Source organism: Phalacrocorax aristotelis, chromosome 4 (genome assembly GCF_949628215.1).
Source record: "Phalacrocorax aristotelis chromosome 4, bGulAri2.1, whole genome shotgun sequence".
Lineage (NCBI taxonomy): Eukaryota > Metazoa > Chordata > Aves > Suliformes > Phalacrocoracidae > Phalacrocorax > Phalacrocorax aristotelis.
Window position 1 is genome coordinate 16,613,563 of NC_134279.1, and position 25,616 is coordinate 16,639,178.

The following is a 25,616-nucleotide window of genomic DNA, read 5'->3' on the forward strand; positions in this document are numbered from 1 at the left end:
CTATAATGACTCAGAAAAGCAGTTAGTGGTGACATAGTCTCAACAGACATAGGGCACTACTAGATTTTGCCCTCTTAATAAATAACTTCCTCTATGTACAATTTTCTCCTGAAGACAACTTGACAAAATCCTTCTAAATGTACTTTATTCATAATTGGTTTTATGTTTATGTAAGAATAGAGAGGCATGCAATTCATAATACTGTACTGAACCTCACTTAAAATATGTCTCTAAAGTCAGAATACCCTGGCTGCTGTGGGAGGACAGGATCTACATAGACTGTCTACTATTTAGGATAGTCTCAGCAATAGTAACTTCTTTATCCCGTAGTATTCTCAGTTTTAATATTCATAAGTAATATCCTTCCTAAATATCGCTGATGTAACAAGCTCTCTTTTGGATTGGAACCCTCTGGGAAGTCTCAGCTGGGGAGCAGGGTATTCCTGGAGACAATAAATACTGCTGTTACAAGATGTATGGTTGATCTCAGAAACGAGCGTAGTTCCTGGGTCACCAGCACTCCTGTGCCAGGACACCATTCATCCATTCCCAAATCCTAATTCATACCCCTGTATGGTTGTCCTAACCCCTCTTTCTGTAAATGCTAAGCTATATTTCATTAAACCCATCTTACCCCATTAGCTTCTAACCAGCATGACTTCAGTTTGGTAAATGGAGGCTAATTGTTAGATCTCAGGACCTCTCTTTTATTTTCCAACATACTTTGTTCTCAGAGCAACTTAGAAAATTTCTCAATTTTCATTTTTTTTTATTCTATGGTATTGACAGCGTTGAAAGGTCTGTTAATTCCCTTTCAGACTTGGCTCTTGCTAACACAATTGATATTAAAGTGCCTCTGCTCGCAGTAATTACATTTTATACAAATGGTCAGTTTTGCTAATTTCTGTAATCAGTCATCTAGTCAGAGATGCCAGGATGCTGGCAGATTTTATAAAAGTAGGGGTAGATCTGCTTGCCTCCTTGCTGCTGAAGTGGAATGAGCCAAGATCATGACGCTGTTTTCTGTGGCTCTAGTGAATGATCCTTTTCAGCTTTAATATGTTGTTGAAATAATAAAGTGAATTCTTACCTACTTGGTATTCGAAGTTCAAAGGAACAAAAAGATAACATTAAGGAAAAAGGGAAAGTTTAGTTGACCATGATGGGGAGTTACAAGATTGTTGTGATGGCTATCAATTTGAAACCAATAAAGGTAGATACCACGGTGTCATGTAAGTAGCCTTAATCCTGAGTAAGAGATAATGTGCAACACCACCAGCTGATTAGGGAAAGAAAGGATCTGACTCTACCATTTAAAAATTCTGCAAACCAGGATGGGAAAATACTGAATGGTTGTAAGAAAACCGGAAAAAGAAAAACCTTAGGTGGAGTTTTAGAAAATGTTTTCTGACAGCCTGATAGATTGGGTTGTGAAATAATACTCCTGGGGAGAAGTGAAAACCTGTCCTTTGAGACTTTTAAGACTAGGCTAGACAAATTCTGAGAACATACTGATTGGAGGTGGTATGAATGAAGGATCTTCTGCAACAATATCTTAAAAAAGGACAGGATCTGTGTAAAAATGATGCATTTTAAAATTATAAACCAGGGTATGTGGTGTATGTACGATATACGGTTATTCTAATTGAATATTTTGTTTTTACTGGAAGAAGGGTATTATTTCCATCTTACAGATGCATGAAGGTGCACGTGTGGTAAATGTTGACATATCCATAAGCGGTCAGTGGTCAAGGAAAAATTCCCCTCAAAGTGAATTCTCTAGATGAAATGGTTATTACTTGCATAATTTCTCATTCTGAAATCCTAAGATGCTTCATTCTGCTTTCACATATTGAATTTAATACAGTGTGTAAAAATATTGCTTTAATTTTTAGTATCAACAAAAGTCATTCCCTCAACATATTTGAAGGGTTTCACCTTAAAGAAACAGAAGACAAGATGACATAAACAAGGAAAGGAGAAATGCATAGAAAATGAATGGATTTATCTGTCACTCTTACTGTATGCAAAAGAGTTTACAATTAAAGTGAAATGGGCTGCAATGTTTTAAATTAAATACTAGCAGTTTGTGAACTTTTTCATTATCCCTTTCAATAAAGCAAAGTAGAATAATGAAATGGTAAAAGATCTGAAATAAATTACAGTTCCTTTGAAGAGCTCATAAAGTTATATTGTTGTATCTTTTAGAGGTTGGTATTTTAGTTAAATATAACTCTTCTAATTCGTGGTGGGGGTTTTTTGTTTGTCAGGTCGAACTTACAATGATTTAAATCAGTACCCTGTCTTCCCTTGGGTTATCACTAACTATGAATCAGAGGAGTTGGACCTTACACTTCCAAGCAACTTCAGGGATTTGTCAAAGGTATTTGTCATCAGATATACCTTTTTTCTCTCCAGTATCTATCACAGCTTTCAGTCTTGTTAATGTTTTCTGCTGCTTTTGATACATTAATGTTAAATGTACAACCATTAACAGCGTTTCATTTCTATATGCATATGCTGATAATAGGGATCAGATTAAGGAAAAATGAATTATTGATGTATTCTTATTGCTTCTGTTTGTATCAATTTAATAATTGTTAATGGATGGTGCTCTCAGAGGCTGCTAAAGATTAAAAATTAGCCAAGTAATTTTCTGTTTTTCTCATGAGAACTGTGCTTTATTAGTAGCAAAGCCTGTGGTACTGTTATATTTTAAGTACTGTTAAATCATTGCTCTTATTCCCATAAGCAGAAACTTTATTTTTTTCACTTCCTCTGTGTATCCCCTTCAGGTACGCACAAGTAATGCACTTATCTTTTGTCAGACAGACATTGTCAGTTTTTAACAACTTTTCTTAACAATTGCTTTCTGGAAGAGTAGCCTTGTTTTTTCTAAGGTTCTTTCCCAGACAAACATATGCGTATGCATTATTATACAACTTGTTTAAAGCTTTATAGAATGTGATTATTCTCTCTCAATCTTTTCCAAGAAAGGAATATTTCATTTTACAAAGCAGAAGCGTCTCTTATTTTCCCTACAAAAAGTAGGTGCACTGATCATCAAAAAGGATCTTTTTCTAAAAGCTAAGTATTATGGGAAATGATTGGCACATGGAGCAATATAGTTACTTAGTAGAAAAGGTGAAGAATGTATTTTAATGATAGTTTGTTTTTTACAATGGTTTTCCATGCAAATTGGTAATTTGATAGAACAAAAAATGCCCAAAGAAATAAGTTCTTGCTTGCAGTTTGCAATTGATTAGGCTAAACAGAGGTCTGTGAAAATTTCTAGAAAATTAAGTTTTTTATTAGAGAGTTGTTATTTTAACCTTAAAAGCGGTATGGTTTCGTCATCAAATATATATATGTCTATATGTGGATATGCATGTGTGTATATATGCATATATGAATATATATTTGAAGACTGTACCGTACCTTTTGTATGTGTATATGTAGGTACAAATAAAAATAAAGGAATAATGTTTTTAAGTCCAAAGCAGAGATATACTGTGGTACTGTCATTGTAACATTTTCTAATAGTGTTATTTAATTTAAATAGGTCATAAACGTTATGCTTTCTCAGAATGTCTGACTGACACAAATCCATATTCATGGATAAACCTACACATATTTTATATTTTAACAAATCTTTCAAAGGTAAATAGTATTTTAAAGTAATTTCTTGTTGTGGAATTTAATAAATACTTTCTTAATAATCCCCAGGCCAAAAAATATCTGGAGGTAGTTTACAACTAAAAATACCTATCACCAACCTACACTACACTTGTGAATTATACTTCAGTGAAAATTGAAAACTTATGAGTAGCAACAGCTCTGGGTAGCTTGAATTAGTACACAAATGAAATGTATTAATTATTAATAACTTCCTTGATTATGACATGACTTTTGCAACCTCATTTTCCATTAACTTTTGTTAAAAGACACTTCTGCATATATGATGTCATTGCTAAAATCATGCAGGACAAAAAAAAAAGAGGGTTCTCCAGCTGTTATACTTTTGAGGCATGTCCTTTTAATTTTAATTGTATTTTAATCTGTAAACTAGTCAATTGAGTCAGTGCTCTAGTCCTAGTCTTTCTTCCTTCACCCTGAAATAGAACCCAGTGTAGTGTAGAGCAATTTTTCCTCATTTTAGGTTAGGTACTGCTTTTGCCTCCATTAAGAAATTGGATAGGAAACCCGCTCTTTTTCTGTGCATTTTTTTATTAACGGTGACTGGTTATATGGATTACTCTGTTCATGAAAGTAGTCTGTGAGGATTCCTAAGTATACTTGAAGTTCTTGAGTACTTGAGAGAGGACATTACTTAGAGACATTACCAAGTGGACGTTACTTAGGTTGTATCTGTGTCTATACTTAACCTTCTCAATCATATGTTTGAAAACTATGAACTTAATACTGGAAATAATTATTGCAATATTAGATGTCAGTTATACTGTATTGTGAGTAGAAGGAGTTTCATTAATATTATTTAAGCCTATAACATGATATTCTTGGGAGCTTTTAGTCTTTAACAGGTGATCAGTAGAGAATTGCCTCTGTTGTTAGGGAATAGTGGATATTTGTACAAACATGTATATTTAATAGGCATTTTCCCTTATGTTCTGTTAAATGTTGTTGATCAGACAGTGCGTCTTAGTCTCTGGAAATGTAACTGGTGTTCTGGATGAATGCCAGTCCTTCCCATATCCACAGTAAAAGTCTTTATGCCATACCTGTCTCAGATACAGCAGTTCAAGTTTTGGTTACTGTTCAGGCGTTTCTAGCAGTATAAACTCTGCGTAGTTTAAATGTTAAGCTTTGTGTCAGATCGTGAATTCATGGCAAATATCTGAAAAACCTTGCTATGAAAATGTTTGAATATCACGTATCTTGTGATATTTCCATTATAGTACTGTTATCTTTGCAGTAATACTTCCAAATAAATGCTAATTTTGTATTGTAGCATATCTGTGCTTTTGCACTGCTAAAGCTTTTAAAAATATTTGAAGATATTTCATTTAACTTTTTAACAGTCTTTCACTTTATTTCTTTTCCTTATCCACATCCAGAAACGCATCACGATTCAGTGCTCCCACTGAGAAAAGAAAAGGAAAGCTTTGATTTTGGTCTGGCAGAAAGGATATCGGATCAATATTTTTACTTTTTTTTTGGTACCTAAGAAAATTAAAAATGAAGAATTTTTTTCTTTAAGAAATTGCAAGTTAAGCTTAGGAATTATAAAGTGTCAAATATGAATAACAGTTTTGTTAATATATTAGCTAGAAGTCCACAGTTAGTATAGATTTAGACAACTGCTGTGCATAGGTTAAACCAACACTTCATTTAAGCAGCTTCTTATGGCGCTGTTTTGAACATCGGTCACACAATGATAAACCAAAGCAACTGAAACGGATTGTGGTTACTATTACTGTCAGCCTCACAAACGCTCCTGACAAAGGCCAGGAGTGCACTGCCAGTCTGTTACCCTGCTTTGACTCCCGTGTTTATTTCTTAAGAGGTGACTATGGTTTGGAATGAGTACTGCATATTATATTTACAGCTGCAGATATTTTATATATACAGCAGACACGGTTTCCCACCAGAATGTGTCCCATTTTCTGCATTCCTTACATTATTCAAAAGCACTTTTTTTTTCCATTTTCTTTATTCAGGGGAAGCAATAAATTGCTTGTGTTTCTAGACTTGGATAATATTTATAAAAGAAGTAAAAATACATGGAAAATACTGAGATAGCAAAGCATGATTTTATACTCTCAAAAGTTTGTTACAAGATCTTGCTGTATGCAAGTAGCTGTTGACAATTTTTTTTTCATAAGGCACAAAATTTCTGTAAGAGCATAAATTGACACTGCTAGAAGAAAACTATGCTCTTTGTAAATCTTCTGTCTTCACTATAGCTACATGGGTACATAATAATTTTTTTTAATTTTAATTTTTATTATTTTCATGCAATATTTGCTACATCATAATCAATTTTACAGTGGCTGTTAGGTACATAATGACTTCTTTTCCAGTCAAGTGTGCAAAAGCAACAAATAGCTCTCACCTTCAGTGAAGTGAGGTGTTTAACTGATATGTGGGAGCCACTGATATCAAATACACTTTGACAGGAGAGAAATAATAGATTTTTTTACCATGACAAATTAGACTAGTTTTGTTGTTCTAATGTAAACTTCACTGTTGACTGTTCTTTGGCATACCAGCCTGAGTTCTGTTGCAGGGTGCCCATTTCAGGAGCACAAATTTACTGCACATATAACTTGTGCTGCATATTTTCCCCTGCAAGGAAACAGAGTGGGATGGGCATGAAATTTGCTTAGTTATCTCTTGTTACCCCTTGGCAAAGAGATAGCAAGTAACAAATGTTTTGATGTGCACCTGTTATACTTCTGCAAATTTTTTAAAGAAATCGTTTTGTCTAGAGAGGCATTAACACTTGTACAGGCATTCTGTGAACCAGTGCTTTTCATGTAGGGAATGAAAATTATGTTTTATTCAGCTCATGCTCCGACACGAAATCAATGCAGGTCACTACCAGTTAAAACTGATAAACTCAGCAGAAGGACTCAGTGCCCTTCTAAGCATAAAGCATGTTCCAAAATTGGACGCTAAAAGAAGGTGAGAGGAACAGTGTGAGAACTAACAACAGCGGGTGCAGAAGTGATGACTTATTTTGATAGGCAATCGCATCTAGAATTTAGGCACTGAAACCTATGATGCTTGACACTGCTGGGCTCAGCATCTGCCCTGGTTGCCTCATCACTGGTATTTCAGGCAGTAAATTTGTCATCTGTACCTGTGACAAAAGATACCACTTAATTTAAAAGCATTCCAAAGCCAGAGAGGATAAGCTCGGAAGGAATGTACAAGTATTTTTCCATTCAGGGCAGTTCACGTGAATCCCTGATTAAACCAGGACAGTACATTTCAACCTTTGTATCAGAATCCCTGGCAGTTAAGAAAAAGTCCCGAATATTTTCTAGAATTTTGCACCACCTCAAGAAACAGTGGTAGAGATATCAAGACCAGCCCCCATCTACAGTCAGCCTGAAGCAGTGATGTCTGAAAGGGAGACATATTTTTTAATATTAATTTGTTAGTCTGTTATGGATTTTGATATTTTTAGTATAAAGTGTATTTATCAGATTCTCTTCATTATCAGGTAACAAGTTATCATGCTTTCTTTATGAAATGCAACGTGCTTCTTTGAGGAGAGGGACACTCCATCCTCTTTAAAATCGTATGCAGAATAGGGAACAGTTGAGAGAAATTATTACAGAAGCTGGTTTATCACCTTGCTGTAGATGTACATTTGATTTCCGTATCTCTTTGTGCAAAGGCATAAACAGATTTAGGCATTTGACAGTGTTAAAAGAAACTTTTAGGGGAAGGGAAGCATTCAAACAGGAACCAATACTCTGAGCACTACCTTGATTTTTAGGGATGCATGTGTTGGTACCATTTAGTAAACCATAAAAGAGGAAAATCTAGCTGAGAGAACAAAGACCCTTTCTTCCCAATCTGTCCTCTTTGAATATAAAGAGAGAGCACTAAAAGGGATGGGGGGTGGAGGAGGAATTGTAATTGTGATTGGGGTCCTTTCTTGAGATACAAGAAGTCAAAAGTGAAGTCCCTCTTTGAAGGAAGCTGTGCAAGAGTATGAAGTTCTCTTGTTCACGTCCCAGGACAGTGCCATCATTTTCGGACTACTATGGGCTTTCTTTATTTGGGCCAGAAAATCTATTGTGGAATTAGAAATCACACCAAGTAAAGTGCTGAGTAGTCTGCTATATTCCCATGAAAAGTTTTGGTTTAACAACACAAGTTTTCCCCATTTCTAAATAGCGGAAAAGTGATTTCATGAGACTCTCAAATGCCAGTAACCCTCAGACAGATTCTGTCGGGGACTTTTGTGAATGGTAAAATTGCTCAATTATCCTTTCTGACAGTTGAGTCAATCTGTTGTATCAGTCCCTTTAGCACATTTGCCAAAATTAGGAGGCAAAGCTGCAAATGGTCCCCATGGTCTGTGGCTGATCTGCTACAGTCGCCTGTTTTCCAAGTCCCAATCTTGGCTTTGCAGCACCATGGTCAGGCACCGGCCCAGAGCGCGTCCTCGCGCCTGCCCGCCCCGCCGGCGGCGTTCAGCACCACGGACAGGGGCCTCCCGGGACACACGCCGGCCCTGCTGCCGGGGAGCGGGAACAGCCACGAGGAAGTCTTGTGGGCTTAAACGAAGTAGTTATGGGGTTGTCGAGCCCGACTTAGACATGATCCTTGGAGACACTATACTGTTTACTGCGTCTGAAACAATTCTGGCTCTTTTGGGTTTTAGTATCGATCTCTGCTTGATACCCACTTGCTTCACTTTCAAAGACAGATTTTGGTGCAGATATGTTGGTCTGAGCTTCATGCAGCATCCTTCTCAGGATTTTTTTCAGAATAAACATGTTTTCCACGCATGTTTAGATGCCTATTCCTCCACAATTCTTATAGAGGCCCGCTAGGACTGAAACTTAACCCAAATAAATCTCTGAGCTGATTTATCAAAATGTGCTTTTTGAAATTCTACTCTTAGTCTAGACAGAATTTTTTTCAATATTCTGGGAATTTCCATTGCTCTATTACAGTGCCATAGCCATCCTTTTATATCTTTGTCTTTTTTCCTTGTCATTAGTTGGTTATTCTCTGTGTCAAACCATCTCCTCTAAAGAATATATAAGTGGATGAGAGAGTGCAGGTTGCTACCATTCTTACTTTCTCTTCCATGTTCTCTTTTTTTTCCCACCAGAGGCTTATTTTTTGAAGTCACAAGAAGCATACTCTTTGCACTTCAGATGCATATAGCAGTTTCTAGGATCACTTAATTATTTTCAAGCATTTTTTAAATTATTTATTTAGGTATTAGAGCAAAACCCTAGTTTACAGGATCATTAAGAATCATTTTGGTAATAAACCTAATAAACTTAATCTTCCCCTGCCTCAAGGAGGGGTATTGTTTGGAATGCAGAAATATTCAAAGACACAAAAAACAATAACTCAGAGTTAACAATGAGTATTCAAAATGCTATTCTTTGTTTATATCTGATGTTATTGTCCATCCTGATCTTGTTTCAATTTTAGATGCCCTGAACATATGTCGTCTTCTAATTGGAGATGAACTGAGGGACATTCATGGCCTTTTAAATGATCACATGAAACCATGGGACACATGTCTGGTCATAAAATGCACTAGCAATCAAAATAAAATAATTTCACACACACGTCTTGGGGCCATAGACATTTTAAATGTGTGTTTTCTGTCTTCCTAATGTAAAGGGAATGTTATTCTCTTGATACAGTCTCTCTTCCTTTTTATATTCATACATTTGAACTCTAGCAGATTATGAGCTGCTACAGCACACACCTGTGTAATTCACATTTCTGAACAAACATGATGGTGGCTAAGTTGAAAATTTCACTCATACTGGAAATGAGGATGGGATTTCTCTCACCTAACTGGAGCTGTCTAAAACTGAATTTATCAAACTCCTAGGAGTAGGAAGCCTGTTGGGGTCAAAGGACAATCCAGGTATAAAAATAGCACTCAGAGAAAATGAGAGCATTACTGCATTACTAGTAGTAATAATAATAATAGCAACAATAATATTTGTTTAAGGAGGAGTTTAAAGTGGTTCTCAGGCTGCGGACTTCCTTTGATGGACACATCAAGTGATGTCTCAAACTCAGATATCAGCAGATGAAAGTGTGAATCAAATGAAGGAAATCAATAGGAAAAGATCACTAGGAGAAGAGGGTATGATCCTAAAAGTTTGAGTTGAATAGTCTAATAAGATTAGGAAAAAATAATTTACATACCATATTGAGCCAATCACTTGGAACTGCCTCAGTATCAGAAACACAAGGTTAGTTTCCAAAGTGGGGTGGTCACTGACATTCCAAAAGTCTTTTCTGTACTTTTTACTGTTCAGCATATATGGTAATCTGAAAAAGAAGATGAAGAGGGAGCTGATAAACCTTTCTGACAATACTAATCTGTTGATGGTATTGAAGATGATGGCTGACTAATCAGGAGACCTTATGAAATAGGTGATAAAATGATGGATGAATTCACCTTAGATAGGAGCGAAGCAGTGCATGTGTGAAAAAATACATATTGATGGGCTCTTAGCTGACTACTTATATTCAGGATCGATATAATCTGAATGTAATTGTTCTATGAAACAGTAAAGATTACAGTAAAAAACTTTCCCAAGTACATCTTTCTAGCCTGCTGCTGCTCTTTTTGTAGGGCTTGATGCTTACACATGATACACAATAATGTATAATTTGTGTGCCTTGACAGTGATTAATCTGCAGAAAATGCAAGTTTGCGTCAGCTTTTACCTTGAGGTCCTGTGCTGTTAGTACAAACCAAAAGTATTATGGTTTTAGTTCTGATTGACTTATATAGATCTGGTGTTAGGTATAATGGCTGCTGTCTTCTGTGACAGTGGCTTGTATGATGTGTTGGCAGAGAAGCATGGTCTGGAAAGGGAACGCAGAAAGAGAATGTTTTAATCTCCTGTTGTCTATGATTCAAGTGCATGTGGCTTCTCACTAAACCCTTTTTCTCAAAATCCATAAAAGGATTTTTTTAAAAAAAAAATTTAAATAAGTGAATGATGATGCAGGGATTTCTTTCACTTGACAGATTATGTCATGGATAGTACATGCAAATGGTTGCTTTTGGCTGGCAGGGTTATTTTCTAAGTAAGGCAACTATAATGCCACACCCTCCTCACCGCTTGCAAGCAGCTTGATTTCTCCTCGTGATTCCCAGGGACATGCCACTTCCTTTCTCCCTGACCTTTTGGAAGTGTACGAGCACAAAACAGCTCTCTTCAGTGTGCCTTCCCAGTAGTATTAAGGTGTAGTAATACCTCAAATACAGTGTGTGACACATTCAGTTGTGCTGAACAATTGATTAGACCTTATGAAAAGTGTGTGTGTGCTTAGTTAGTTTAAAAGTTTGCAGTTCAGCAGTGCATTGTTTTGGGATCTGCTACAGGTGATTGTAATAGCATTTGATACATTGTTAGTAATATGGAGGCATGGTGATTTTTCCTTTAAATTAAAATTCTTTCAGGATTTTAGACAACCTGAGGTGTATCCTGTCACTAATATATATATAAATATATATATAAATATAAATATATATTAAAATATATATACATATAAAACAACACTAATATTTCTAAACAAAGTTTTTCTTCATTTTTTATGCTTAAGATTAGTTTACAATCCATTTTTGAACTGTGGACTTTGGGAATCTTCTGCGTTTTGCACCATTAAATATTATTTATATTGACATGTTCAGACATTCTGTTTATTAGACCACCTTTAGATCAGCTTTTCCTGACTGTTCTTGTGGTCTCAAAGGTATGTGTGTGCTCTTAAAAAATCTAAATAAAAAACCCTAAATCTTAAAAAATAATAAACCATATGTACAAATACTTTCGATTTGCATGCACACAACTATTGTCTGCTTTTATTCCAGCCCTTTATTGAATTCTCAGTTTCCCTAGAATAGAAAATTGAGCTTTTAAAAATTTTTTATAACATAATGTGATGTGGTAAATTTCATGGCATGATTTCTGCTAAATAGTGTCTCTTCAAAGAAGGCTTGTAAGGGCCAACAACTATTTAAAAAAGCACGTTTACATAAAAAAGCTCAGTGTTGTTAGTATGTATAGATTATATCAAATTTATTTAAGAAAACATTGAGATAAGTGTTGCAGAATTTCATCCCTTATGCAGTGCATCAGGAAATGCCCAGGGATCTTACATTTGATAAAAACGCTGATCACAGTCAGCTGGTTACACTTGTCACTTAGTTAAAGGAGCTGCTGGGAAATAGTTGTCTGCACCCTAAGCTGCGCGTGCAAGTATTCAATGAGGTGGTTGGTAGGCATTTATCTGTGTTTCTTCACCAGTGTGAATAAGAAGGTATATCTAAGCAAAAAAAAAAAATCATTTGCATGTAAAAGTAACTGCAAGTTTGTTGTACTGGAGTGCTCCTGACTGGCTTTTATTGTATCATGTGCACCAGCCCGTGAATGTAGGAAGATGCAGAGTCATTTAATATGAAGTCGTTAAGCGAGGGGCCAGTCCAGAAGCTCATCTAGCTCAATATCTTGCCTCTCTGAGCAGAGAGCAGCAGGAGCCTAGTGAAAAGAGAAAAGAAAGAGGCCGTGTAAAGCATCATCCTTCCCTTCAGATAACCTCCCAGGTTTGGCAGCCAGAAGTTTAACTACGTTGTGGACTAGAGAAATAAATTAGATAGTAATGTTTAGCAGCCACTGATGACTGGTGGTCTAGTTGTTTGGGGGGTTTTTTGAGCCTATTTCTATTTGTTCTGCATTGCTCTCTGAAGCAATGAATCTAGCAACATAATTGTATGAGAAGGTATAATTTTCTTTGCTTGTAGCTAGGGTAATTATGACTGTTTGTTTGTTTGTTCTCTGTGGACCATATGAAGTCTTGCTTGCTTGCAAGTCTTATCTGTACTTGAAAATGGTTTTAGTTTTAGGTCAACATAAAAAGAACAGCAAGTATTCTTCAGAACGTGCTTTACATTATTGTCCTATTTGTTTCCCTTCTCCCTACAAATTTTCAAGGTGATCAGTGAGGGCAGTCCAAACAGTTAAGCAGATAATTGTGTTTGTTGGGGTTTTTTTTGGGGGACACAGTTCTTTACGGAATTTGAGTTAGATATGGATTAAAGGTAAGAGGCCCTCTAAAGAAGATGGGGGAGTTGCAGGATCTAATTTTTAAGAAAGCAGTGCTCAGTTTTTTGAGAGGAAGAATGGTGAGTTCTAGCAGAGAGTGAGAATAGGTCCAGAGGGGGGTATGGCATTTTGTGTCTGTTCTCAAACACAAAAATGACAGATGAAAGAGTAGTGATCTACATTACAGGAGTTTGTTCCCAGATATTTCCCAGTTGACCTGAGTTAATAAAGTTTGGGTTTAATTAAACCCTTGCATCTTGTCTTTATATCTCTGTCTGGGAAAAAGAAGTTATACTCAGATGATCAGGAAGTCCCACTGACAATATTACAAGTATTGGCTAGTTCTGGGGGTTAATTATGTGTTGGTAATGCATAAAGTAACTAAACAAGCAATCCTCTAAAAATGCAGTTGCAGTTAGATTGCAGCAGAGTATACAGCAGTCGGCATATTTACGACAGTGAGAGGGCTAACACTGGACCACTGAACACATTTCAGATATCTGTATATTAGAATACATTGGTAAGTGGGCAGGCTGCAGAAAAACGTTAAGGCTGGAAGAAATGCCTTAAAATGGAAGACTTAGAATCATAGAATCATTAAGGTTGGAAAAGACCCTTAGGATCATTGAGTCCAACCGCTAAAGACTTGAAGAACTCAATTTCTTTTGTTTATTAAAAAGTCTATAGTCTACAAGTATCTTTATATACAGAAAATACTGGGTAAGTAGAGACTCTGTGATATGTCAGAGAGAAGCGTAATAACATTTCTTTAGTAAGACACCAGTACATTCATAGCCGAACTGAAGTATGTATTTTTTAGAATGAGGATCACAATTATCAGTAGAAAAAGCTTCCAACAAAAATAGCAGATTGTCCGTGTACTCAGGAGTCAGATGCCTTTCTGGAAAGCAGGTTGGCCAAATACAGCTCATGCTATAATCAAGTATAAACAGTTGGCCTCAAAATCATGTAATGGAAAGGCATTTAACGGCTTGTCATACAAACACAAGTCTAGATGAGATGACCTAATGGTCCCCCTGGTCCTTTAAGCCCAAAGAATATATGAAAAATATCAGTAATGAAAACCAGATAGTCATCTTGAAAATAAAACTTATGCAAAATATCATACTTGGCAAGGATAAATAATTCAATGATACAGACAATTGTATTCACAGGAATCCAAATACCTGGTTGGATGTGGATAAGAAAACAGTATAAGAAATCACAAGGAAAAGCATTTTTTCTTTTTTCCCCATTTCTCTCTCTTTTTTTTTGCCTTTCTTTTCCTTTTTTATTTTTTCATGATGAAGAAGTTTTGAAAAACAAATTCCAAAGAATAAGATTTTCATTAATTTTTAAATCTTTCTGTTTGCACTGGACTTTGTTTCTGGAACTGCCTACTTTTCAGAACTCTCAGGCACTTGTACAGATGTCCTGATCCTCCAGTAGTAATTTTTAAGATTGCCGTCTTCACCAAAAGAGGTAACAGTTAACAATGAAGATGAAACTATAGTATCTTGACTACTTATTCTATGCAGTAATTAAATGCAGTTTACTTCCACAGTTTTCTAGTCTTTCATGGATTTTGAATATTAATGAGTTAAAAGCTCTTCCCAGTATTACAATGGATAGGAGACAGTCAAAGTGGCAATATTTGGTTTAATAACAGAAGCCTGTGTAAAAGCCAATAAGAAAAAGCAGCAATAGTAAGAACAGGTTATATCTGTTTATTGGGAGTAACACTATTTAAAAAATGAGAACGCATTAGATAGGAATAACGAGTACCTCTTTTTCTTCTTAAATGTGTAACTATAAATAAACAGGTAGTAATTCTTTCTTTATGAGACTTTGGCCTGCTTATATTAGGTCATGAACAATTTTCCAAAATGTATGTAGTCTTGAATGTGAGCGACAGAATCCAGGAGAGATTCTTCCCTATGTAGAGGAGCAGTGAGCATTCTGCTGTCTTCTGCTGAGTGCAACAGGGCCTCTTCTGAAAATGGAGGCAAGATGGGCCACTGTTCCAATGTCTGGAACACAGTAAGATTAAGAACCAACAAATATAACTGTACGCCATAGTGTCTGGACATACTTAACAGCAGTAGATGGTAAGAGTCAGTGTGTTTTCTCAGTTATTTTGAAACAAATGATTTTTCTTTGTTGTGTCTCAAAGCAAGCAAGCAAGCAAGCTTGGTCCAAAGACTGAGATTTACTTTGTTTGGTTCTTGGTCAAAATGTGAGGTTTATTTATTTTGAGGTATTCCTAGATTTGAGAGCACTTGAAAAATTACTATCAAATGAGTTGTGTTGGTTTTTTTTTTTAAGGATAGCTTGTAGCTTTCATATTTGTAGCATACATTGTTATATCAACCACTTCAGGGCAAAAACCAGGCGATCATGCCTTTGTAAAAGTGAAAACAAAAACTTCCTTACCCCAACTCTTCCTCTGGTTTGGACCCTTTTTTGAATGAACTCTGAAGTGAAAACCATATTCATTATTCATTTTTCAACAGAGTTTGAAAACTTAGCAGCCATAAGTGATTGCTTTTTTTCATCTTGACTCCTGAAATCTCATCCATTGTTTTTGCTTGTTGGAATTTTTCTATCTCTACTTTTCATCCCCTCCCCTCCCCACATCTAAATAAGTGTTTTTAATTGGTGAACTAATATCTAATTTTCCTCTCTGAAAAGAGGTACTGCAAAGAAAATACATTCTGGAATTTCTGGATATGAAAGCTTTTCAGCTTGTTCTTCCTTAGTGGCCTATAGCCATAGGGAAACCACGTTGAGTAGTGTAAGTTTGTGGTCTCACAGCTACGTCTAGCATAGCTTAGTTTGCAGTTACTCTTTTTCCCTTGCATTTACCCACAGGGGAGGGAATCTGGTATGTAATCATGATTTGCTATTAATTTTGAAGTATTAAATAATTACAAAATTTCAATTAATTTGTTTACTACATTAAAAGTCAGAGGGTATTTGAATATTCCTTGTACGGGTTTTATTCTGTAGCTCAAGCTTAGTTAACTGTTCACAGTGCAGTGTAACACGCTAGAATCACCTCATCCTTAGAAGCAGTTGTCAGAAAAATATGGGCCTGCCTGGTAGAATGTATTAGCCCAATACATTGTCTCCATTTTATTATGAAGCTGCTGGGGAAGCTGTGATATACAGCACTGTCATTACAGATCTATTGTTAGAAGGGTTCTACAGTCTTCTGTGCGCTGCCATTAATTTATAGCAGTAAACAATATGTAGCCCTCCAACTGCAGCAAAGCAGAATCTTTTAATGAGGTGGATGTTATTACCACAATAAATCAGTGCATTCGTGTAATGTATAATTCAATGTGTGTATTCCCACTGTAACTTCTCTGAGTAAGCTGATAGTGTATCATTGTCAGTGCACAGCTCCACAGTTCTTTTTTTTTTTCCCTAAGCTTTCTTTCATTTGGGGACTTTTTTTATTTGCTTGCAAATAAATGTGACATGTCTTGATAGTTGTCCTGTTGCAGGCTTCAGAAACCAACTGTAACAATAACAGCCAAAATCAATACTGTGGATTCTGGCTATATGGATCTCTGCATGATACCTTTTTTTTTTTTAAAAAAAAAAAAAAAAAAAAAAGATAATGAAATCAATTCTAATTGGGTTTAGCTTTATATTCAAGGAATGTAATTCTATAACTATTGATTTGGGCTATACTCGTTTGGAGAGTAATAAAAATAGGGACAGATAAAGAGAATACATAAAATTTAACAGAACCATACAGCACAACACTGTTTCTATTTTTAATTTATATAATTTGTCTACCAATGACCTTCCTCCTTCTTTTTTCCCTCAAGCATAGCCAAGTCTTTAGGGAAAATCAGTACAGATGGAGATTCCAAAACGGTTCTTGCAACAAAGAGACTTCTTGGAGTCAGTTTCATTCTTCCCTGGAATAAATTTGCTAAATCAGATAAAAATCCTTTTATACAGGAACCACTTCTTTTAAAGGGTTATATTTCAAATTAGTGAACAGCAAAAATAGTAATTAACCTAAGATGTTTTCTGTATACTACTGCAATGTGAAAGCCACTCTAAGTAAAAAAGGTGAGGTTAGATATTAGGTCATTCATAGTTCTAATCTATCCTGGAGAAGAAAATACTCTGAAGCTTGTATGCCAAATTTCACGTGAGCTGCAACATAGCAGTTATTTGAATAATAATAAGCTGAATAGCAGACATAGTTTTTCACTTGAGCTACGCTTGTATTAGTGACTAGGTTACAGATACTTTTGTTCAAGGACTTTTAAAGTTCTTCCTTAGCTTGTAGTGTATTCTTAAGTATATTTATTCTTGCAGAACTGAAAGAAGAAAATATTTTTGCATGTTTATTCTTCAGTTATACTTGAATGCATCCATTGTCTGTAGAGGCGGGCATCATTTACATTAATAACATACAAGCAGTGTGCTCAATACGTATATAAAATCATATTGCATATATGTTTCGTGCATATATACAAAGATATTTTTGACCTCTTACAGCATTTTGCATGTGGAATGTAAATGCACTTTTGGGTTTCTCAGTGATTTATGTGACATATACTCATTTTTCCAAATCCTTTATGTAAAAGTCTGCTGAAGAAATACACAGCTATAGATAAAAAAATATTATATTTCTTACATTTAAATAAATCCCTGGATGCTTATGTCCTAGGTGAGCACTGAACAAAGAATAACAATGTTGGTGAAAGTGTGAGCCTGTTTTAGTCATACATATGTTATTTGTTTCTTTTATATCAGTATCTTTATATAGAAATTCTGCTGGTTTATTTGTCTATTTTGAAGTTTCAAGTTTTATCTACTAAGTAAAACTTTTCTTGGGATGGTAAACAGAAAGAATGGAAACAGGAATAGTAATATCAAAATTGTAAGTGCACTGTTAATATTATTCCACCCTATCGGTCACTATTTTTTCTACGCAAAATACCCAAGACATTTCTCGTTGTTCCTTACCATTTCATTAATGGTGTATTCAACATGCACACATACCCACAGGTGCACAAGTCTTTGTCCAAGACATTCCACTGTGAAGCAGTTTTTAGTCCTTGACTTGAATGAGCAGTAAATAGAAATGAAGCCTATATGAATGCAGAAGAGACTTTTTTCCGACCAGCCGTGTGTGTGTGCATGGGGAATCCTGGCTTGAAATACACAGATCTGTTCAGGTGCTCACAAAATCCAGTGTCTGCTTTTGGAAAACACCAAACCCAGTCTTCTCCATGCATGCTGATAATTCTGGTTGCCAAAAAGAGCAAAGGGAGTATGATGAGATAGTAGGCCGTGTTATTTTCATTTATTTAACATACTTATTTTTACAAACCTTGTAGCCTGTTGGAGCCTTGAACCCAAAGAGAGCAGCGTTCTTTGCTGAGAGATATGAATCATGGGAAGATGATCAGGTTCCCAAATTTCACTATGGAACACATTATTCAACTGCAAGTTTTGCACTCACGTGGTTATTAAGAATTGTAAGTATATCTTTCAAAAATGCTTTTTCTTTAAATGATAATGAAAGCAACAAATAGCTCTGAATGATTAGACTAAAACTCAATGGCATGGGAGAGTACTGAAATTTTGTAGTAATTGTAATCAGTAACGTAGGACAAATATATTCCAAGGTGTGAGGAAAGGGTTTTAATCTTTATGGTACAGCCTTTTCAAATCAGTAAAGCCTTTTCTCTTTTTAAATGGCTTTTTAGTGTACATTCTTGTACTACTTTAAACATGGTTAACTTTCTTTACTTGCATATTTTCTGACTGGACCACGTACTGAATATTTATGGTTCTTACTGATTGTATTTATTTTTCACCTCTTAATGAGTGTAAATGAGTTGGTTTCTGATGAGCATGAAATGCTGTGTTGTAAAGAATTAATTTTTTAAAATCTGCTGCAATTTATATGGAAGTAACTTTTGAGATGCTACATATTGATAATATATTGGTTAAGCAATGCTTTCTTCTATAAAATTGAAAGGCGATTTATCTCCTAGAAAGTAATTTCTTTGGGAAAGCATTAGCAGCACATCATTAATTAAAGCTTGTTAGAATGTACAAGCATACATAAATACTTGAAGTAATTTATAGCGCTTAGCTAATTTCAAGCAATTATCCACTAATATGTGCTTAAGTGTTCTTTAACTAAGAGGAGGCTTTTAAATCTTTCAAACATTTTTCATTTCTAAATCATAAATTACATATTAAACAATAACAACCATAAAGGTATTGTTATTGAATGCTACCCTTTATATTAATAGATTACCTTCAACAAAATAAAACGCATGTGTTATTTTGTTACATGCTAGTTTAAAAAATATCTTAGGTAAAGATACTGACTTTTTGATGCTTTTGAGAGCACTTTGTGTCACAACTGACTGTAGCTTCTCTTCCAGTCTGTAAATATTTTCTTTTGGTTTTATTTGATTTTCTTTACCTGAGTATATATGCATAGAGTAGGAATAAAAAGTATTTATTTAACAAATAAAGATAATTTTGTATTTCTTATTCTTGCATAATAGAATTAACCCTTTGTAATTAATCATGTGTCTTCCAGAAGAATAGCATCATTAATAACCAAACCCCAGAAGAATAATAAATCCCTTTTCTCCCCTGAAGTTCCTGAAGAAATGCATTGCTGTTTTCAGTTAATCTTTTTATATCTATTTAGGAACCCTTTACAACACTTTTCCTAAATCTGCAAGGTGGGAAGTTTGATCATGCAGATAGAACTTTTTCATCTATTTCAAGAGCGTGGCGCAACAGTCAGCGTGACACTTCTGATATCAAGGTAAAAACTTTCCTGAAAGGTGTTAAAATATTTCATACTGCATCTGCCTTTATAGTAGCAGTAATCATAGGGCCACAGGTTACGAAAAAGGGAAGCAAGAAGATTGGGAGCTATCCTACCATTTGGGAAAAGGTGCAAGGGAGATGACACATGGTTTTACTTCTGTTAGAATATTTCAGTAAATTCTTTTGTAAAACTTCAGCGAACATTTTTAGCCCTGAGACTGACGAAAGGCAGAATTGGCCTTTGTGCTACAGATATGTGTTTCACTGTCTTTTTGTTCCTCTGCACAAGTTATAAGCCTTTGAAAAGTCAATAGAAACTGATATAGGTTTTTAACCACTAAGTTTCAGAAATATTCTGTTCGTGCTTCTGCCCTGCTCAGGTAAGAATGTTGCACTTAATATTCATATTACTTTATGTAATTTTAGCTCTAGGCATCCAAACTAATTTTTGGTCAGTTTCTGCAGTGCCCGACTTCCTTGTTTGACTGTGACAAACAGGAGGAGGAGGCTGTGCTAATTTACATGCAGAAGGGGCAAAAACTAGTCTTATGATGAGGAATAAGTAGACAGGGGATAAAGAACTGAGAGGGAGATCTGGAAGCAGTATCCAGAAAGACTGCATACAGGGTAGAGAAACAAAGGGCTACAGAAAGCCAGTGTCTGAGGATACTAAGATGAAACATAGAATGTAGCATGATGTTGAACCTATCCTAACAGGGGCACTGGGCCTGGGAGCTGCGAGTGAACAAGAAGTAGGTGGGAATAGAAGATAAATTAACCTGGTAGTTAATTATTCATTGTAGAGAAAGAGACCTAGAATTAAGTGGGTTAAGAAGTGAAGGCAGGAGCACATAGAAATTCCAAGGACAGAGTTCTAGGTAGGTAGCTATTGAAGGAAGAAATGAGGTAAACAAATAGAGTCTGGGATCTGAGGAATATTTTGAACTGGGGAGGAGAGCAAAGGAGACAAGGATGCTGGCAGGGGTGTGAAAGCTTTGCTGACCTCAAACCCAAGAAGGAGTAATATCAGAATTGTTTTTTTAATGGAAAGAAGGATGGAAAAGTATAGCGTGAAGAAAATCAGAGGCTAACTCAAGAATGTCATGCAACTAGCAGGAGACATAAGTAACATGAAATCATTCTGTAACTATATTCATAGTGAGGAGACAATTAAGGAAAGGGTTGATCTGCAGATTAATGGAATGAGAAAATTGTCAGCTGATAGTGCTGAAAAAGTCATGTCTGTCTTGCATCTGTGAGTCCCCACGAAAAGAATCAATGGTAATGAGTGACTAGTGAAATTAATACCACTTATAAAAAAGATACAATGTCTATATCAAATTGGGAAACAACAATTTAGAAAATACAAACATGTTAGATTTTTTTCAAATTGACTGGTCATTATGAGCTTCATTCTCTTGTACATACAAGACTGGCAGGCAAAATTTCAGTGCGCACAATTTTTTTTGAGAAATGGAGGAGGACAAAGGTAGCAGTGGTGGACAAATGAAGTGATTAGTTTTTAAAAAGGAAGAAAAAGAGAACCAAGAAATGATGAGGTGGGTTTAAATAAAATTCACAGAAAAATACTTATGCAAATTATCAGACTGTGTTTAAGTACCAGGAAGATAACAAGGAGACAAGCAAATGAAACACATATTTATCAAGAAGAGATTATGTCAAAGCAATCACAGTTTCTGATGAGAAAAGGTAGCAGACCTTACAAACAGAGAAGTAACAGATGATTATCTTAGTTTTTGACATTGTCTCATGAGTGAGCTGGGAAAACTTGGTCTAAAAGAATCCACTGTATTTAGAGAATGGTTACCAGTGGTTCGTTATTACAACTGAAAGATGTATTGAGTGGAATTCTTTTTGGTAATAACAGATGAGGCCTCAATTTCCATGGATATTGGATTGGAAGGTACTGGTAGTGTAATGGAATTGGAAGCACTTCTTGCAGAAGGGAAAAATGAATTGAGAAAGTGTTAGATGAAGTTTCATGCAGGTTCTCATATAGTTAGGTACTAATATAACCCAAGGAAAAATCTGCTGTGCAAAAAAAAAGATGCAGGGGTGTAGTACATCACCAGTTCATGTGAATTAACAGTATTGTGGTATAACAAAAGGTGAGTAGTGTTTCGGAGAAGATACATCAACAGGACATAGTATAACTTTAAAAATGTATGAAATAAATCTTCAGCTTTGCCCAGCTTTGATAAGGTCTTAACTGGTTTAATCACATCCATAGCTGTGGCCTAGTTGGAGAGAATCCACACTGGAACAATGATGATAATGCAAGGTCTTGAAAATAAAATGCAATGAAAGATTGAGTACTTATGCCTGTTCTTCTAAAGAGAAGATTGAGGAGGAACTTAAGTCTTCTATTACACAGGGGCTGCTGCAGGAAAGAAAGGAAACATCTCTGCTGCCTATGATGGATAGAATAAGAATTAATGGACTTAAATATCAGGGAGATTTCAATTAGATGTGGCAGTAACCTTCCTAACAGAACAGATAAAACCAATGAATGCTTCCCTGCCAATTAGTGTAGTAAGGGGTCTTCAGAAATGCTTTGGTATCTTCTGGAAATTATGTATGTGCAAGCTGGTAGTACCTTTAGAGGCATCTCTACTGCTATGGATGGCCTCTTGAAGTTGCTTGCAGCTTTCCCAGTGTCGTGGTTCAGCCTCAGCTGGCAACTGAACACCACGCAGGAAAAAAACCACGGAAACACAAACGATACAACCGCTCACCACCCGCCGACCGACGCTGCCCGTCCCCGAGCCGCGATTGCTCCCCCCTCCCCCAGCCAGCCCCTCCCAGGTAACATACTGGGCATGACGTTACATGATATGGAATATCCCTTTGGTCAGTTTGAATCCGCTCTCTTAGCTGTGCCCCCTCCCCTCCCGGCTTCTTGTGCACCCAGCAGAGCATGGGAGGCTAGACATGTCCTTGACTAGTATAAGCGCTACCCAGCAACAGCCTAAACATCTGTGTGTTATCTCAACAGGGTTTTTTTCCCATGCTGATTTCAAAGCACAGCACTATACCAGCTAGAGTGAAGAAAATTAACTCTATCCCAGCTAAAACCATGACACCCAGTCTTTGAATTGCCATGAATTACATCATACCACTGCGAAGCATCTGAGTGGGTATTAAAATTGAGTAGAGGAGTGTGTTCATGTGTCTGGATGAAGAGCCAGGAAGGGGTGTGAGACAGGGTTTCCATAGGACATGTTGAATGAATTAGGAAAGAATAAGTTTGAAAATGCACAGAACTATCTTCGTTGGGAATACCTGTATCCCCAGTATTTCACTACGGCTGTGAAAACCAAGTTTCCTGATACTTGGTGTTCTGCTCTACCTCACAAGCGTTTGATATGGCTAAAGTGTCCCGTATCCCTCTAGAATTTTTCTACATACAGAATTGCAACGTGTTAGCTTACTAGTGCTTGAATATGTTTAGTTGTCACAGGCATCAAAAAGCCTGAATAAAGTAGATTATTATGTGCTCCTGTAGTTAATGGTAACACCATACTCTATACATACTTGTAAATAGAACTGTTTACTAATTAAGAAAATTAAATTAGGTGTTGCTGTCATGACGAAATTAATGACAGTAATCTTACTTAAATGGTATGGTTTGTGTTACTGTTTTCATATGTCAAGAATATGTGCAATAGAAGCAGTAACTTCCATGGGAGACGATCCATAGCCAGCTAGAATGTTTTCTTTACCCATCTTGCACGATGTATGTACATGTGTGCATGCATGCGTGCATTTGGGAAGGAAGGAGGAGGAAGACAGAGAAGGAGTTAAATGAGCACTGATCCCTCTGGTTTTGACCCCCGCCAGGGGAAATTAAGGGTTTCCAATGTTTATTCTTCCTTTAGATGTTTATTCTTCCTTCCCACCTACATTACAGCCAAAAATATTACAAAACGTGACACTGATAAGTTTTAGACTTATTCCCTGTAATTCTGAAGTATCATTCTCTGTAATACTTTTATGATAATACTTTCTCATGGTCTGTCCTGAAAGGACTGAATACCCATCATTTGCTATCACCTTAGCATACAATGCTGTAGTCGAGCAAATGCCGTCTTCTGATTCAAGTTGAGTTCTGAAATGATTTCTCTATAATTTGGACTGGAAAGCTGTTTTCTGCATCACTAGAGTCAAAGGGATGATGTCTATAAAATTAAGGGAAAGAAAAGAAAGCCTGTGTCAATTACTGTCCTCAGTGGAGTTCCTAACGTTACTAAATCTTACAATAATGAAGAACTTGTGTATAGAAAAGCTGTCTAGTGCATATCTACCTCCTTTTCAATAGATGAAAAACCAGAAGTATCATTTTAACCATCTTGTATGGTAATATACTAGGAATACTTTATGTTAGCAGAACAAACTTTTTAAAAAGCTCTAGCAGGGGGGTTGGACAAGGTGATCTCCAGAGGTCCCTTCCAACCTCTACCATTCTGTGATTCTGTGAAAAAAGAGATAGCATTTTAGAATGGTCTGGGTTGGAAGGGACTTTAGGGATCACCTAGTTTCACCTTCTGGCCATGGTCAGGAACACCTTCCCCTAGGCCAGGTTGCCAGGTTTTCCTCCTAGCTCTGTGTGAGTAAGAATGTTTTGTGTGAGCACAGATCATGGGCTGTCTGTGAAGACTATGCAGTTGCATGCAAAATTAAGGTTTTATCTTATGTCATTTTAAAGTAAATTAGGCACTTGAGGGAGGTGTTACTTTTTTCACAAAATGTTTAATAAGAAATGTCTTTTCTTGGATTCTCATTTAAGAGACATTGTCATGTGTTACCATGTAGTTATTACATATTTTTAAACCTATATTTTTGGTATGTCTCTTACAATCCAACACTAACTGGATGCAACTGGCATATCGGGAAAGAAGTTTTGTTTTGAGAACAATTTTTCTTGTTGCATTTACATGGAAATGATGAAGAGCTGAGATGAAAAATAATAATATCAAGCATTTAAATAAATAATGGCCTTCTGGAAACTCTGCATACAGAAATCTCTACATTATATTCTAACCTTTCACCTCCACAGGAAACGGTTTTCTATCTTTAACAATATTATGAGATACATCCTGAATGTTGTATTTGCTGCAGGCCAGTCAGTTTGACTGAATAATGAAATATTTAAATGCATTAAAATAATTAGGAATTTCCCTTTTTTATTTCATAGGTAGACTACATTTTACTGTTCTGCCTAGTATTCTTTAGCAGATTCCTTAACTAAAATCTTTGGTCTTTCTCTTTCCCTTCCCAGTGTTTCAGGTGGGGTTGATGTATTGCTTTTTGAGCCGAATATTAAATATTTTTAAAGTTGAAAAGATCTACTTGTGTTAAGGTGTTATTATTTTCATCGTGAAGTTTGAGGTCGAGCAATATGTATTTAAGAAGAATGTCCTAGAATATGATTTAATTATTAAACTATGTTTACGGATGTTTGTTCTGCTGTGGATGAGTATTGTGACAAATGTAATTGGTTAAGTTCAAACTTCATTTGAAATATTAATCCGTTCTTTAGATTTCAACTTTGAGTTTTTCTTGTGTACTCGTTCTGAAGCAGCTGCCTCCTTCAAAAATGAATACAGTTCTTGGTGTGATGGGGAGGCTGCCACTTAGGTGCAAAAAACACTTGGCCCTTTTAAAAACAATGTAGAGCTTGTTTGTGTTCAGTAGTAGATTCAGTCTGGGAGTCGCCTTATGAACAAGAAAACTATTTTAGCTGTAAAAGATGCCTTCGTAAGTGAGCTGTGGGGAACAAGAATTATTTCAGGGGAGTCACTAGTTACTTAAGGACTTGAGATAGATTGAATTACTTGAGGGAGAAATCTCTTGAAAATGTAAGTATAGATGGACATGGAAATGACTGTGCTGTAGTATCTGACTGTCCATACTATTCAATCCATGGCAAACACAGGGTAAGAAATGTTTATTTCTCAACAAGTGAAA

At 36.0% G+C, this 25,616-nt stretch overlaps 1 protein-coding gene across 1 annotated transcript in view; it reads left to right on the plus strand.

Annotated features, from left to right (window-relative positions):
* Positions 1-25,616, plus strand: part of LRBA (LPS responsive beige-like anchor protein) — a 419,175-nt gene that overhangs the window by 283,238 nt on the left and 110,321 nt on the right. The window contains exons 44-46 of the mRNA XM_075090413.1: positions 2,271-2,383; positions 18,167-18,307; positions 19,504-19,623. Coding sequence (XP_074946514.1) covers positions 2,271-2,383; positions 18,167-18,307; positions 19,504-19,623 — 374 coding nt within the window. The remainder of the gene's footprint in view (positions 1-2,270; positions 2,384-18,166; positions 18,308-19,503; positions 19,624-25,616) is intronic.